This window comes from Vidua macroura, chromosome 1 (assembly GCF_024509145.1).
Source record: "Vidua macroura isolate BioBank_ID:100142 chromosome 1, ASM2450914v1, whole genome shotgun sequence".
In the NCBI taxonomy this organism is placed as follows: domain Eukaryota; kingdom Metazoa; phylum Chordata; class Aves; order Passeriformes; family Viduidae; genus Vidua; species Vidua macroura.
In genome coordinates, this window is record NC_071571.1 from 112,091,678 (window position 1) to 112,108,793 (window position 17,116).

At 43.2% G+C, this 17,116-nt stretch overlaps 1 protein-coding gene across 4 annotated transcripts in view; it reads left to right on the top strand.

The window, feature by feature from the left end:
- The window catches only part of MAPRE2 (microtubule associated protein RP/EB family member 2), a 97,412-nt gene that overhangs the window by 29,024 nt on the left and 51,272 nt on the right, over window positions 1-17,116 (top strand). The window contains exon 1 of one of the 4 annotated variants that reach the window (XM_053973220.1): window positions 11,488-11,690. The exons of 2 other annotated variants lie outside the window; for them this stretch is intronic. In XM_053973220.1, the coding sequence (XP_053829195.1) occupies window positions 11,572-11,690 (119 nt within the window). In that variant the 5' untranslated portion in view covers window positions 11,488-11,571. Of the gene's footprint in view, window positions 1-11,487; window positions 11,691-17,116 lie in introns of those variants that run through there. One more of the 4 variants, XM_053973238.1, reaches the window with a different exon arrangement.

A 17,116-nucleotide genomic window follows, 5' to 3' on the forward strand; every position in this document is an offset into this window, starting at 1 on the left:
ATCTGTTGAGGAGTCGGTCCTGCACAGGACACAGATGCTTTGTAGATCCAACATGAGAAAAGCCGGAGCCCTAAATCCTGAACCTGAGGGAGCAAAGTTAACCAAATGGAATGTTTGTTTATGGCTGTGCACTCACCAGCCCAGTTCCCTTCTTAACTTAGGAATTGGGTAGCTTGGATAGCCTTTTATGGTGCTGTCTGAAGATATTCTGAACTTTGGGGGTGATATTTATTTTTCCAGTACTCAATACCAAAAATTATCCCACAGGAGCTCAGCAAAGCAGCTGATGATTCATCAGGAATGTAACTTTGCTTTTCAAAAGAGATAACGTGTGGTTTTGTTCAGAGTTAATGAGATCCTTTCCAACACAGAAGCTGTCAACAGCACTGACATACATTTATAGTTACAAAAACACATAGCCTTGTGGTTGGGGCTTTTATTAAATAGAAACCTCATTTTCTACTGTAACCAGAAAAAGGCACTGTTTTCTTGCCACTAGTACCTTTTGTACTCAAAGTGTTAGAAGCCTTTTATTATTATTATTATTATTTTATACACAATGTGGCTGTTCAGAGGTTACAAAGTGGTGCCACTTAATGCCAGGACTGCTGAAGCCATGATAATATAAAATAATCTACATATAAAAGAAGATACCCTTGTTTCCAGTCATCTTTTATTGCCTTCTGCATCTTGCCTATCAATGGTGCTTCATTTAGAAGCTGGAGAATGTTCATTAAAGGATGATTCAAGTAAAGATTTGAGTTTTGCTCCAGCAGAAAAAGAAACCATAAAATGTAGGACCTTGAAAAATATTAATCCTTGTCAGATATATCAAGTATTTATAGATGCTATAAAAATAACTGTGTAATTTTTCAAAGCAGTTTCTAGATTTTATAAATATAATTTTACATGTGCCCCTGTGGTGTGGTGTGGTGTGGTAGGCACCAGGGAGCTTTCCTGGCCTCTCTTCCCATGCTGCTGCTGAAGCTGCATCTGCCCAGCAGGCATTGGGATACTGAGCTGTGCTGCTCGGGGCCTCCAGCAGCAGAGTAAAATCCAGAGGTGGACAGGCTCCAAGAATCAGCATTTTTTAATATTTCTCTGCAATCACTGGAGCTGGAAACTTTGGTTTTCATTAGCTGACTGCTTGGATTCTTATACACTTCAGTTGCTCCATGATCTGCAGCTTGCAGAAAATCACACTCTGTACTGAGTCAGAGTAAAGTGGGAGTCACTGGCAATGCACAGCACACTAATGAGGTCAGGTGGAAGCAGCACATAAGTTGTTCTTACAGTAAAATTGTTCCTTATAATAATGGCTTCTTCAACCTTCTTAGAGAGATGTTTAGCACTAGGTCAAGTATGAGAAGGCCACTTTTGTGGAGAGCGCTGTTGTGTTACAATACAAGGTGGCAAAATTAGAGGTTTTCAGGTCTTGGGACCTAGTAATTTGTTGCACTCAAATCCAAATGTTGCAATCATCTGTAGCATCTTGCATGTCTGCTCCTACCTGAGCCTGGAGCAGGAACAGGAATTTGGTGGGAGGTGCTAAGGGGCACAGGGGCAAAGTCAATGGCAGCTGGCTTGAGCCTTAAAAGCCTCAGCTGGAGATCTGCCACCAAAGTGTGCACAGCTTCCACCCATATTAAAAATCCTCTCTGAGTCATTAGACAGGCCAGGTACATGTCCCGGGTACCATTTACTGTGGGCTGGGTACCATTTACTGTGAGAGCACGTGTTTTAAGTCTCCTAGTACCTATTCCTTGTAGAAGGAAGCTGGCAGTGCCCCTGTCTTCAGGTTTATGCAGTGGCTTCCATTAGAACTTCATCCTCTTACAGAAGGTCTTGATTTGGCACACCACTAATGACCTGAGTGGGATGTGTGGGATAAATGCCTTCTGAACAGCACTACTGGAAACTACCCTTACATCATGTTGTAGGTTTTTAAACAAATAACTAATTCTTGTCTTGTGTCTGTATAAAAGAACAATATTGACTGTGCTCAAGTATTTTCAGGCTTGATCTGATTTCATAGCTAGGATCGTTTTTGTGTAATGTAAGAGGCTTCACATAATCACTCTTTTAAATCTACAGCTTATGTTTGACAAGTGGGTCATTGGTTAATGGAAGCAAGTAAATCCAGCTGTTTATCTTTTCAGTAAGACCATGCACTTTCTGTATGCTCTTGTCTGCTCAGAATGGAGATGTGTCCATTTTTAATGACTCTCCCTCTATTTCAGAGTAGGGGTGTGAGCTTTATCTCATATTTCATTTCTTCCCTACATTCAAATAAAATAAAGTCACAGTATTACTTAGTATTACTTCTGCTGGTATCCCACCTGATCTGCAAATTTGTGGCAGCAGTTGTGGTACTATTAATTTAATTACTACGTGTGATTTTTAAAAAAATTGTTAGTTTGACTTAATGAAGAAAATTGACTGTTGGACATTGCTTAAAAGTTTTCTTGCTCCTTTATTTCTCCTACCCAAGCCCCCAGTATTTCTATGTGTTGCTCTCAAGAAATGCACCTTCCACTAAAGAAGGCCAGCAGTAGCTTTCTCCCAGATAGCTTTAACTCTTAACATTTTTGGGGTAACTTGAAATTTCAGGGTTTCAGAAATTGCTATGTAAACCTTCTGTAGGGCCCTAGCATCTAAATAAAACACTTGCAGCACTAGGTTAATAAAGTGATCAAAGTATTAATGGAAACTTGGTCTAATAGGTCAAGCTTCAAAAGTCCTCTTAGGGAATGTCTGTCAGCAATATAATTTTTGTGACACAGTTTTCATGTATTCTAATTTTTTTTTCAATTCAGACAACTAATATAAGTGTAACATGATTAAAGCTGTCTATGAAAATTATTTTTCCTCTTCATGTGAAAGCTATTTTATTAATAAAGACTTAGCATAAACACTAAGAAGATAATGAGCATTAACTTGCCAGGGGAAAGAGTCTGTTTTCCATCAATAAGTGAGAAAACTAAAACTTTGAGATTAGTTAGGGTATTGTGCTAAGTAGCAATTAAATTATACTCAACACTTTCTTGCTCCCAAATGCTTTAGTACTTGCAAATAGAAACTATTACTTTAGAAGTGTGTTACAGGTCTAAATTCTTAACAAGTTTAAAAGCATGTGGGTAAGAAATTCTCAGAAAGTAAAGAGCAGAATTCCTCAGATGCTTGCATTTGGCCGGGAAGGAGCCTGAATTAGCTGAAAGCAAGTCTATTTGTCTATGGGAAGGCAAGCTTCTGTTTAAAAATATTGTGTGTAATACATGTATTTGCTCTAGCCCAAAGAGGAGGTACTCCCTGATTGCTCTGGGAGCTAGAGATCACAAATAAACCCTTGGCAACCTAGTTTTTCAGAGGCGCTGAGGTGCCTCAGGGATTTCAGCTCTTTGGTGTGTTAATGGCAGCAATGTGTCACACGAGGTGTGTGAATCCCGGCTGTGATGCAGCCTTTAAATACAGGTGTCACTTCTTGGGGTGGCTGCGTGTGAAGGTTCGTGCAGCTCAGCAGGCAGTACTGCAGCCCATTCCTCCGGGCCGGGATGGAATGAGGAGTAAGTGGCTGATGACAGTATGCGAGCTGGACAATGAGTATGCTGGGGACTTGTCCGAGGGGAGGAAACCAATTTGACCCGGGTTCTCTGCAGGTGGCTGAGGAAGGGAAGTGGAAATTGCCCCAGCCTACAAAGGATTATGCCTGACAAAGGAAGAGTGGAAAAGAATGGGAGAAAAAACAATGGAGAAACCTCAGGTGTGGAACAAATCCTGAGATAAAAAGGAGGAGGCACTCATTTAGTTGTAGCAGTGGAGAAGAAGGATTGCATTTACTGAGCTGCAGAGCTGGAAGTACTGAAAAGATTAGAAAGCCACCCATGGAAGAAGGGATGGAGATGCGCCACAGTGATGCTGAGGATGACGCTCGCACAGACTTGTGACGGTGTTTTCTGAAAGCTGGTCATAACAGCAGGGCCTGTTTCTGTGCTTGTAAAATGAGGAAAGCTGACACAAATCAGTTTTGGTAAAATGCTATGAATGTCCCAGATAAAAAGCAGCTATCAGGAGAAAGGGGAAGGTTGCACACAAACAGAAAAGCACACCACTTTCTGTGTAACTTCTTGGCATTTGCTAATTTCATGGGCAGTGAGACACCCTGGCTCTGAAAGAGAGTGATTTGTAGTGTGCTCTAGGGTCCTGAGGAAACTGTAGAGTATTTTGCAGCAAGGCACTCACCGGATTTTTGGGCTGGGGCTTGCAATCACAGAAACACTCACACACTACTGAATGACTTGGCAGCGTGATTTTGATCCTGGTCAGGCATGAATGCGCAATGGATTTTTTTTTTAATGTTAGCTAGAGCATGTAATACTGTTTATGTTGGCTTTTTGCTGGGTGTGGGAGGACAGACACTTAATTAACAGTTTCCTGGGACAAAGTAACCCCTTCAAATCCTAGTTTGTAAAGATCCAGTCTTTGTCAGCTAGTGAAACATTCATGATCCAGTAAAGTTTAATAGACCATCTGCTGGAATCATAACTTTCTCGTGCCAGCCTTCTCCCTTCCTCTTTAGCAGTGGCGAGCATCTTGGGCAGGTCAGACAGGTCTATATCAATTGACTGAAATGCCTTCAAAGTGTATCACTAACATTTTCAGTGTAGAGCAGTAAGAAGGTATATCAGAGATGGAGACTGTCCACTCCCACTTGATTTTTGATCGCATTTTTACCTTTTTCCAGACATCCCTCCTGAGCCCCAAGTAAGCCAAAGATTCCTCAACAGCTGAAAATACGTAAATAAATGCTAGACTTAGTCTCTCACATTTCCAAGCCCTTCCAGGCTTTTACCATTTATAACTTGTTTTACTGGTTTTGTTTAAGATACCAGTGTCTGAAGCTCTGACTTTTCCCAGCAGTAATAGTCATAAACTGTACTGTGTGGAAACTTGAAAATCCCAAATCCTTCTCTTCTAGAACACTCATCTCACTTTCATTTAATTCAAATTTTGTCATCCTCTGAAAAAATGTCGGAATCCAGATTACCTGAACATGTTTTATTATTTTGCTTTGGCTTTCCTTTTACATCTGACTTGTGACAAAACAAGCCTAGAAAACTAGTTAACACCTCGGTGCTAATGGAGGTGGTAATGGTACATCTAGAACAGCTCCAGCCAAATAATTCCATGTAAATGTATGCAAATGAGCCATGAGTCAGTCTCCAGTCTCAATTCCTTTCAACCAGTATTAAAGACCCAGGAATCCTTACTCAAAGCATTTATTGATCACAGCATCCATTTCCAGGTTTTTAGATGAGAGCAACTCCACAAGGTGGTCTGAAACTCTACTTTAGCCCAGTGGATATCACTGAAAACAAAGAGACAGACACTAAATAACTCCAAATTTTGGGTTAGTCTGGAGTTAATGGAAGTAAAAATTCCTTCTCTTTGGAACCATTCCTCACTGAAGTATTTCCTGCTCTCATGGGAGGTTTTTGTTATGTAGAAAGTATAAAAATGTCCCAGCTATTCGGTGTGAACTTCTTATGTTTTAAGTAAGGAATCCTTTGATGTATACTGAAGAATGCTTCTTTCTAAATAGGAATTTGAGGAGTTTATTCTTTAAAGCAGCTGGATTCAGCTAATTCGATTTAATAAATGTCCATTAAACCAATTTATTAATTTTGATCTAAGAATTAATATAAAAAGTACACAATTAGTCTTAAAATATCTTATTCAAGGGTTTTTGAAATCCTGTTCCTGTGAACATAAGTCCTTGTTCTGTAGACAGTTCTTGAATCTTGAATTAATCCTTTGATTTTTATTTGATTTCTACAGCAACTATAAAAGGTAACTTTTATAACTGGTCTTTCTAAAGGAAAATACCCACAGTCTGTGGCTCTACAAGATATCTCTCTTTAGCAATCAATTCATGCACTAATGATCAGATTGGATTTGTAGCTCGTAAGACTAAATTTTCAAGTATCCTTAGCGGACAAAGACTCCGAGATTTATTTTATTCTTCCTCACAGGCACAGAACACCTTTTAAAATGTTAAATGTGAGCTCTGAAATATAAATATGTCTGTATATTTAAAAATAGACTCGAATTACCTCATAGGGATGTGGTCCATGCACATTGTGTAATTGGGACAGCCCTCTCTTTTTTTTTTTTTCCCTCTTTATCTGTGTCTCTCCAGGGAAGGCAAATAATCAAGACTTTGCTTAAAGTGGCAACACTAGAATCCCCAAGGGTGGGAAGCTCATTCTTTGTCTACAGGATGTCTGGAGTGATAAGTAGCTGTTTTAATACAACTTATGCAGTGTTTCTTTGTCCTGACAAAATTATCATTTGCTGTTTGTCATAGTGAAATATGCCCAGAAATACAATGTATAGAATGAGCTGGTGGGATGGTGGTGGGACAATTTATTTAGGGCTGTGTAAACAAAGAGAGTCTATAAAGTTACAGTTTTGAATTTTTACCTGAAGTGATTTTATGACACTCTGTTTTCCTTTGGGTTGATCAGTGCTGTTGACAGTATGTCAGCAAAATAGGAAACACCAGTTCTACGGAACCCAGGTCAGCTTGAAACTTACCATGCACCTCATCAGGTCTGATATATGTTTGCTGGGTTAGTAACACTGCTGTTGCTGACCCCTTTATGGATGTTTCTGTGTGATATGTTATTGTCACAGGTTAGAACTGTGCTCTAGTTTAGGCTGGCACAAGCCAGTGCTCTCTAATAGACATTCAGTTGCAGACACCTCACTTGTACTTCACACAGATAACATGCAAATCTGGATCTCCTGAATCTTCTGTTCCTAATCTGCTACAGGCAACTTTAGAAATTAGGCTGATTTTGATGCAGCCTAATTAAGTATGTTCATGGTTATACCCATCTTACTGACCCTCCTCACGCTGGGAATAAAGTATGTCAATGTACCTTAATGAATTGGGACTTCCTTGAACAACCAAGGTGCATCCAAGACTTAACAGAGCAACTTCTTTTAGCTCTTTCCAAACTTTCCTCCTGAGTTGCTTTATTCACTTATTTTCAAATTTAAACACTGTTGGCCAACTCCTTCAGGAGAAAGAGACAGTTTCTGCATGGATTTCTTATAAACATACATACTTGAGTGCTAGAATTAACTGATTTTAATCTACAGTGTGTAAATCTGTGGCATTACAGAATTCTGTTAATCTTTGTTGTGATAAAGGAAGACTATGAGAATAGTTAAATTACAAAAGCAGACTACATTGCTTAGGACTGCTGCTTTCAGTTGTTGCTACCTTCCAACTGTTTTCTGAAATCTAGTCTTGGGTTTTCTTTCCCCAGTGAAAAAAACTGCACTTGTGACAGGAATGTTCGTGAAACTCCTCAGAAAACTGACGTACATGGCCCAAAATACTTATACTGGCATGATGTTTGCTGCAGTTTGTAGCTGGGCTCTATTCTGAAAAGACTGCAAGCAATATCACACTGACTCCTTTACAAGCTTGAACATGAACAGAGATGTCAGAGATGAAGGATGCTTGCTGGCCACTCTAGGGTTAAATGTGTTTTTCTTAGTCTCACTCCCTATTCCTCCCACGGCCCCAAATTTATCCAAGCGGTGGGGGATTTCTGCAATCATTAATTGTATTTGTAGTTTGGCTATGTCATGAAATACTCCCTAAAACCATGGTGGGGGGGGGGAGTTATCCCCTCAAAAATGCATCAGCAGAAGTCGCTAGCCTGGCCATCACCTCTGCTGTCAGAGGCTGTACATTGATTGCTTATCGGCATTAAAATATTTATAATTTATTTCCACATTAGCTGCCTAATAGAAAATTCTGGCTTGAGTATGTCTGAGGTCTTTCTAATGCTGCATTTTGGGCTTTTAGAGGATTTTACTCTCAGACATTATAAATTAGGCTTCATGGCCTTCCTACTGCAGTAAGCGATGCTTAGAGCAACTAAAGAGAGAGAAACTGAAAACAAAAGCTCTGAAGAGAAAGGAGGAACCAGATTTTGGAGAATGATGTTTAGGCCTATTCCAGTACTTAGTAGTATTACTGGACACTGAGTATCCAGCCCTTAGCTAGTATTCTCTCTACCTGGTTCACCCAGCAGAAATCAAAGTACCGGAATGCATGTGATATAGTACAGTGGTGCTTTTTGCATCAGCAGTACGCCTGGGACTTGCTATGTGGCTAGAATGGCACGGGAGAAGGTGGTCTTGAGAGGATGTGACATCTCCATCCTTGAAGATTTTCAAGATTTGGATTGATTACGATCATGTCACCAAATGTGACCTGATCTCATACAAGTGATGATCGTGCTTCAAGTGGGAGATTGGACTGGACAACCTCCACAGGTCCCTTTCAGCCATTGCCTCTGTGGTCTCAGTGCTGAAGATGTATTACATCAGGTTTTGTAATTCCACCCTTCGGCATTAACTGCTTTCCTGGCTCTTTGCTTTGCTTAGTCGGCACATCACTGGTGAGTACCAGATTTCGGTACTTTCAGCATTCCACAGGTGGGGCTTTTTATTAACACCAAGGCTGACCTTCTATTCTTTGGATCAATTCTCTATTTGTGTGCCTAGTGCATGTAAAAATCTATAAAGGCAGCAAAGATGTACAGACATCTAATAACAGCAACAGGTTTCCTCTCTCTTTGACACCTTTAAGCTTAGAATGATGGAAGTGGGAAGAACATTCTGGTGGCTTCCAGCACCTAAAGACAGGAGTTGTGCTTGTGGGCCACATAGTGCCCAGAAACAGAGATTTAGGTAGAGGGAATGCTGTGCATATCGCACCCATATTGCACCCATGCAATCCATATTGCACCCAGAGCCTCCGAGGCTGTGCTGATGGACTGAAGCACACTGAAACATGTGCTTTCTGAAAATCAGTACCAGGCTTCTTTTGCTGATGCCTGGCTCGGTCTCCATAAAGGTAAGGCACTGTGCTGAGGCAGAGTGCGTTCTTCTGACCTTGAGTCCTAATGCAGAGGCAAGAAGAGGTCTGCAGCAAGGCTGCCATGCTCTCCTCACCTGCACTTCTCTTCTGTAGCTTTGTTGGTACATGTTTTAAACAGCTTTAGAGACTTCAATAAAGAAGCTTCTGTTCTTTGCCACTGGTGAAGAAATAAAAATGTTTTTATAAGTTAGGGTTGCAGAGTGTTTTACTGCTTGCTCCCTAGCAGAGCAGGTAGGGTTATGTCTGGTAGATAAAGACCTGCTATAGATTATTTTTATATTATTTATATTTTTATATATAGCATTTCTGGCATGTCCATGTTCTTGAGTGTTACTAAGACACTTACTGGCCTTTTTAACAGAATGTTTTTTGTTGCTTGTTTTGAAAAAGGCTCAAACGTAGCTTCCTCCAATTACTAGATGAATGAAACATCTTTAAATAAAGTGTGCCTATTGCAAATGTCCATAGGTTACTGAAAGATAAATATGAATATATTTGAAAACCTAAGTAAGATCCCCTGTCTTGATGTGCAGAGGGCAGTGGCAAATTGGCAGACTAACTTGAGCCTTGTTAGAGATTGCCCTAAAATGTGTGTTAGTCTATACATCCGATTTAAATCCAACAAGATTCTCAGCAGTTCAAGTGTTGTGCAGTTGGTGTTATTGATTTTATTCACCTTACAAGCTCCCTGTGAATGGTCTATATTATGAATATAATAATGTAAACTAAGCTTTCAGTAGTGTCACTTCAGTCTGAAAGATTAGGTAAAGATTAGGTAAAATTTCATTAAGTCACTTTCTTTGTGCAGAAAAAAATCTGATCAAACTCATACTTCAGAACTTCTGAGTTAAAATATCTGCATGTGTCTCTGAGAACATATTAAAAGTACTCACATGACTTTTGTTTGACCTACCATCTTAAGATTCTTTTTAAAAGAGAGTTAGATGTGGGGGCATGTATTTTTTAAGATGTTAGTAGATCAGCCCAAATATTTTGTATCTAACAGCCATGAGGTCATATAGATCTGTTTAGAGACTGTGTCTATATACGTGCTTGTTGGTTTCTGCTTAGAGAAAACAATGTGTAAACAGCTGGACAGTGTTTTTCTACTGTAGTAGAACTGTGGGTTTTGATGTATTATTGGGATGTGAGGGTAGGTTTTGACCATAGTGAAGTTCAGGTCTGCTCCTGAGGATGACCAGCATTGATCTGTGGTAAAGTCAAACTTTGAAGCACATTGCTATTTAGGCAAGGGGAGATATGCAGAAATCATAGAGCTTTGCAGAGGGAAATGGACTGGGGAGGATGCAAAAAGTCTTCTAGAAGAAGGGAAGGAAGGGATGAGGATTGTGTGATTGGTGGTGCTAGCAGTGCCAGAAGTTCAGTGCCACTGCCTTGGCAGGTCTCTTCCCTTCTTGTTTCTGATCCAAGGAAGATTTTGAAGGATGTGCCATCAAATGTTTTTTTCTGTGTAAGCCTGAGAGCAAGAGAATGCTGGAAATGTGCAATGCAGCTTGTCAGGTGTTATGCTGTGCTCTCCAGTGAAGTTGTAAGCAGAGATACAGAGCTTGCTATCCAGAGCTTTGAACATCCTGGTGGTTGGGGTGGAAATGCAGGCAGAGTAGCAGACACAGGAATCGGGGGAAAAAAAGAGCATAAAATAACGAAGACCTTCTTCATGTGCTGTTTTATAATTAGGAGTTCATTAATTTTTACATCTTATAGTCTCATGTCACTTAATATTTATGCCCTTTTTAAAAATAAAGCGTTTGCCATGTGAAACACGAATCCCACGCGATGATTCTTGCGAGCTGCAGCCCGTGCGGGCGGGCTTTGTGCGGTGGGGATGGCCATCGCCCCCGGCACACCCGCGCCGAGGGGAGATGCTGGGGAGAGCTGGGCGCCGTTCCCTGCTGCGGCTCGCCGCTGTGTAACCGAGCAGCCCGGCGTGGGGGCTCCTTCAAAGGAAGCCCGATAGCTCCTTGGTGCGGGGAGACGGCGGACGATGCTGAGGTACCGGGGCACGGAGGGTGACGCTGAGGCATCGGGCGTCGAGGTCTCGGCTGCTCTCGCCCGAGCCGGGCGCGCACACGGCTGTCACAGGCGGCGGTGGGCAGGGGCACGGCGCGGTGCCCACGGGCGAGGCGGCGTTTCTGTGCCGCCCACGGGTGCACGGACAGGCGCGGGGGCGGCGGGACCGCCGTGCGCGGCCGGGGCGTGCGTGGGGGTGCCCCGGCGCTTTGTCTGTGCCTGCGCCGAGCGGGGGCCGCCGAGCAGCTCGGGCCGCTCTGCCGCGGCGGGCGGCGGCTGCCCCGCACTCCCGGGGCGAGCGGCTCTTTGTGTGGGGGCGCGGGGCGGGGCGGGCCCCTCTCTCTCCCTTCCCTGCCTTCCCTGCCCTCCCTGCCCGCTGCCGTCCCCGGGCGCAGCGCGGCGCCGGCCGGTTGCCATGGCGAGGGGCGGTCACGTGTGGCGGCGGCGGCGGCGGCGGGGCTGACGCGCGGCGGGGCGGGGCGGGCGAGCGGCAGAGTCGCGGCTGCCGCCACCTTCCGCACACCAGCAGCAGCAGCAGCGGCAGCAGCGCGGGGCTCTGCGGAGCGGCGGGAGCGCCAATGCCCGGACCGACCCAAGCCCTGTCCCCAAATGGCGAGAACAACAACGACATCATCCAGGATAACGGGACCATCATCCCCTTCAGGAAGCACACGGTGCGGGGGGAGCGCTCCTACAGGTACTGCGGGGGGGCTGCGGCGGCGCGGGGGGCGGTTGCATAAGGCGGGCGGGCTGCAGCCCCCTCCTCTCCCCCCGGCCCCGCATTGTCCGGCTGCGGAGCGCTCGGGGGATAGGCGGGATGCGTGCGGGGGCTCGCCGCGCCCGGGCGGAAGAAAGGCGGTTAAAAATGATAATTAAAAAAATTTAAAAAAAGAAAAAAAAAAGAAAGAGGAGGGGGGGAATAAAAGGGAAGGCAAGAACGCCCCCCGCACAGGCAGCCAGCTCCCCTTGGAAAAGAGCCGCAGCACCTCGCTGCGGATCTCGGAGGGAGGCGGCGCCGTGCGGGAGGCGGCGGCCGCGGATGGCGGGGCGCGGGCAGCCCTTCCCCGCCGCGGGAACCGCACCGGGTACCGGGCAGTGCCCGCCCCTCGCCGCCGGTGTGGGGGTGACAGCCGCCCCCCGCTCCTCGGGGCGGGGGTGACAGTTCTCCCGGTGCCTGCGCGGGGGAGGGCGGCTCCATCCCCGCCCCCCGCTCCCCGCCAGCCTCATTTTGTGTTTATTTATCGTCTCTCATTTGGGGGGACACCCGTCTTTTGTCGCAGTTGTAGGCATTTTTGATGAATCGTTTGGCATGCGTTGCTGGCAGAGCTTCTGCATTAACATCTCTGACAATATGTTCCGGCAGATAAGCTCATTAAAATTGTTTGCATTGTTTGATAAGGGTCGCGGCGCAGCCCGGAACGCAACTGGTTTGATGTGCTCCTTGCTGCCGACTCGAAGGGCGATAATACGGCCGGTGGCTCCTTATGTCAATATACAGTTATTTTAAATGCTGCCTGGATGACAGCAAGCAGTGCCTCTGCAGCGACACGCCCCTTAAAGCTGATTTTCGAGCAGCAGGAAATGATGCTGCTCTCAAATATCTGACTAAAGTGGCGAGTTGTAAGCTCGAATACATGAAAACAAACGTGGATGACTTGGCTTGTTTGTCTGAAGAAAATCGCAGTGTTTTTTCTTCTGCTGAGGAATAACGGAGCTGCTACCAGCATTTGGCCATTAATAACCTTAACAGTGAATCTCATTGTTGATCATGCACTGACGGGTGAGCGTGAAATGCGCTGGAGATCCCAGTATGTGGTTAGTTTGAATGGCACAAAATTTAGTCTGTGTCTCTCTCTGAAACTGCTTATACTTTGTGCAGTGGAGCCCTAGTGCACACATTTAGCACAAGGTAGCAAAATTTCTTTTGCAAGGACCTATTTCTACTTGCAGAAAGCCTGGAGCTCTCATTTTCTATGTCTAAATTTCAGCTGAGTAGTACAAGATTCTGTTTTAGGGGAAAGCTGTATTTCTATCATGCAGCTAAACAGAAATATGAAATAGATTTGAAATGTCATGCATCTACCTTTAGTTACTCTGACATGTCATAGGCACCACCGATTGCTAACTTGTTTCCTTCAGAAGAGTTCTTTGGAAAACCTCTGTTACATGGGGCTCTCCATTCTTCTGTTTCAGTCCGTTTGTATGTGTTTTTCTGCAATCGTCAAGTCAGTTTTCTTGTCCTTTTGCCTGTTATATCATACACTGAACTATATCTAGAAAAGACATTTTGTGAGGCTGCTGTGTTCAGCACGTGATGACAGGCATAACTATATCACTTGCCCAGTTTTCCAGAAATTGGGAAGAATAGCCTTTTGTCCAGAGAAGTACTCCGTAGTCTTTTAGGGATTTGTGTCCATTTGTATCCTTCTCTAGAGCAATATAAAGGAATACAGAAGTGCTGATGCTAACATTGCATGTTATTTTTGGGCAGTAAATAAGTAATCCAGTTCAATATATTTCAGAAATAAACCTTTAATGCACAAATAAAAATTTCTACTGAGGAATATCTATTTAGGTTGTTTCTTTTCCTTTTGGAAACTTACCATGTTCTGCAGAGTCATAACTCCCATATCTGTTGATTTCTTCCTTTCTCTGGGAGAAAGGGAGAATGATACTTAACTTGCTTCCATCTGTAGCTGAAGTAGGAAGTAAATCTCAAGCACAACAGAAGGGAAACGTTACAGAAAATACATGAAAACTATGATGAAACTTCTCCTTGATACTGAAAAAAAAGGCTTTTAACTTCCATGACAACCTTTAGTAGCTAGGCAAGTTCAATTCTTGTTCAGTGTGAGTGACAGGAGGAGATCACAGGGTACAACAGATGAATTCCATCACTTTTAGTGCCTGCTGCTACACTGGACTGTCGGTGCCATTCCAGACTTCTGGAGCAGCTTGTAGGACCTCACCATATGACACATCAAGTTGCTATGCCTCTGATTGTTGGGCTGGCTTCTTCCATCTAGGAATATGGAATAAATATGTCATTAAACACACCCTGAAGCTTGACAGCAGATGAGCAGTTGTACAAAGCTAAAACACTTCTGGGTCCTGCATCTTTGCTCCTAAGTTAACCGGCATCTACCATGTGTGTAGAGGTTCAGTATTTGCCTTTCCATCCTTCTCTCCTGTAGTAACAGAAATGCTTTCTCATTTTACAACTTCTAACGTGTTCTGTTCCATAGATATTTTAAAACAGAAGTAGTCTTTACTGATCAGAAAATTTCTGTTCATCAGGTTAGATATTCTCAGACCTAAAAACACCCCTTTGCTATTTTTAATACCAGGTTTTACCAAAGATTTGATATCCAAATCCTGAAGCAGATTTAAAAACAACTACAGGTTGCACCATTTTACAGACTAGGAAGCTGACATGGACAGAGCTGCTGTAAGTTATCCATGGAGTTGAGGATGCAGCAGGGAATTGAGCTTATACCCGGAGTCCCAGCCATGTGGTCTGTATGCAAAGCCACAAATAGTTTTCCCAAGTCTTCCAAAGGACATATTATATTTTGCAGACTGGGACATACAGGCCCAAGGTGTTAAGTTTCTCATCCAGCTTTACTTAGCTGGTAAATGGAAACCAGGCACTTTGGCATAAAATTTAGTCACAGGGTGACGTTACCTTTCAGAGTTAATAACTGTAATCAATCTGTATTGCTCGAGTGAAATGCTGTTTCTTGTGCTTCAGATCAGGAGACTGTTTAAAATTTGGTACTGAGGTGTCTTTTTGTTGGCCCGAAGTAGACTTGGGGTAATTTCTGAGAACAGCATCACATTAAATGATAGTTTTACTTCTGTGTTCAAAGATGGCTGAAAAAAATTCAATGAGAAACCAAATCAACAGCTGTGTGGATAAGTTTTTTTTTTAAATAAGACCTGTTTGCAGTGCTTTTTTTGCCAGACTCCAGGTATCTTGTGTGGCTGATCCGCTCATCATATTTTTAAAAGCTAAAGTATTAAGATGAATACTTCTCGGTTCAAATGGCATACTTATTCTAAACAACCCTGGTCCTAAAGAGACAGACTGTTGTACCTTCCTTTGCAGGATACTGTTCTTAACTTCCGCTTTGTCTCTGTGTGTTGCTAGAAAAATGGTTTTCTGGTCCTTCATTCCCTGGCTATATTTAGTTTTATACCCAGAACTTGCATGAAGCAGAGGGGAAGGGGCCGACTTCCTGATTATTTCTCTTGAAATCACTAGGCTAAAAGGAAAGAGTATTTCTTTTTTAGTCTTTATCTGTGAGTGTCTACCTTTCTAATGTTATCTGTTTTAAATATTTGTTTTTCTTAAGTGTTGTCTTCAGTCTAGAAATCACTGTGTAAGCAGACAAGTGATGGTGCTGTGCATAATAATGAAAGCTAGACAGCAGTGGTGATTTCCTCACCCACTGCTGGAATAAGTTGTGGGGTGTTACAGAGCATATCTGGCTGCCTTTTACAGCACTATGAGCTGATAACTTCCATGCTGAAAGTCAAGATTTACGTTACAGCAAAATCTGTTTTGGTCTTTGCCTTCCGAACTCACAGTGAATTGCCGGATGCAGGCTGGCCCTGGGCAGCAGAGAGCATCCTTCCCTCGGCAGGAGCTGCTGTCCCTGGCTCTGGTATCTCTCAGCCTTTCACATGTGTGGCTTTACTCAGGGTTCAAAGGGAGACCTGTGGCTTTGCCTTACTCTGGGCACAAGGAATTTCTTGCTCTAAAATTAGACTCCACTGAATGTGGTAAGCAGGTAGTTACACTGAAGTAAAAAAGACCATTTGTGTAGATAAAATGAATATATAAAGGCCCAAGCTTGAGAACTGGGAAGATGATACAGAGTAAAAGCAGTGAGTTGTCTTCTCACTTCACAGTATTGATAGGCGTGGCTTCTGAAACTGTAAACACCAGCCAAAGCAAATGCTATTAAATATATTAGCAAGTAAATATTTTCAGAGGCATTTGCTTTTGATCTAACAGTTTTATTGCAGATTATGACAATTTCACCCTAGATGTCATTGAAAGCAGGAAAAAGTCAATAACAAATGTTAAAAAAAAATCAACAAACTAACATAAATAACACCCCATAAATTTGGCCTGTGCTTTTCTAAAAGCTGTAGTTGTGATAACCCTCTTGTCTGCCAAGCATCTGGATTGCAACAAGTAGTTACTATCAGGAGAAGACCATCCTGATGACTTAGAGCCAGCAGTTTATTAGCCAGCATTAAAGAGGAACCATGGCAGAAATCTTTCCTTGGTTCCTGTCAGCTTAGGTACCTCTATTTTCTCTTCTTTCACTTTCATAAAGCTGTCTTCCTATTGCTGCCACTGCTGTTCTTCTTTAATCTTGTTTTCTGCTTAGGGAGTACTCTGCCTAGAGAGAGCTGTTTTGGTGACAATCTTCTGCTGGGCAGATCCAGCTCTCAAAAAGCACAGGGTGAAACTCTCTGAAGATAACTGGGAATCACATGTGAGTGCATGTAAAACTTTCTGACGGTTAGGAGACTCTGAGACTCTGTTCAATACTGCATCAGTAGTTTGAAACTTAGAGTGTTGGGATATCTCAACATTATTGGGATATCTCTGTTGACCTGGATTTAGATCTTCCTTGAAGGAAATAATACCTTCATAGTGTTTTGGGGGCTGGAGGTATTTGTTTAAATCAGGGGCTAAGAGGGAGGTAGCTTTTTGGGGACTGGGGAGAGGGGAGAAAACACTCCACAGACAGCCCAGTTTGTGTAAGGACACTGAGATAATTTTCAGGGAGCACAAACTTCTCAACTTACACCCAAGTGCTCTCACCATGAAGGTCTGAGAACGCCTAATTTGCACCCAGCCTCCATGGGTTTCAGGAACATCCTGTAGGTGGGAGGCTGCATTCTGGTTTTTGTTGTGTGATGTGGGGGTTTTTTAACTACCTTGTTGAGCTGCGTAGCAACAGCCATGTTTTTTTGGCATATTAACAGAAAAAGGAGCAAGTTTGGGACACGCAAGAACTGAACCTGATGCTGGCACTTTCAGAAACAGACATTTTGGCTTCTGCCTAGTGTCTTCAATCCAGTCTTCCTAGAAAGCAGGCACTG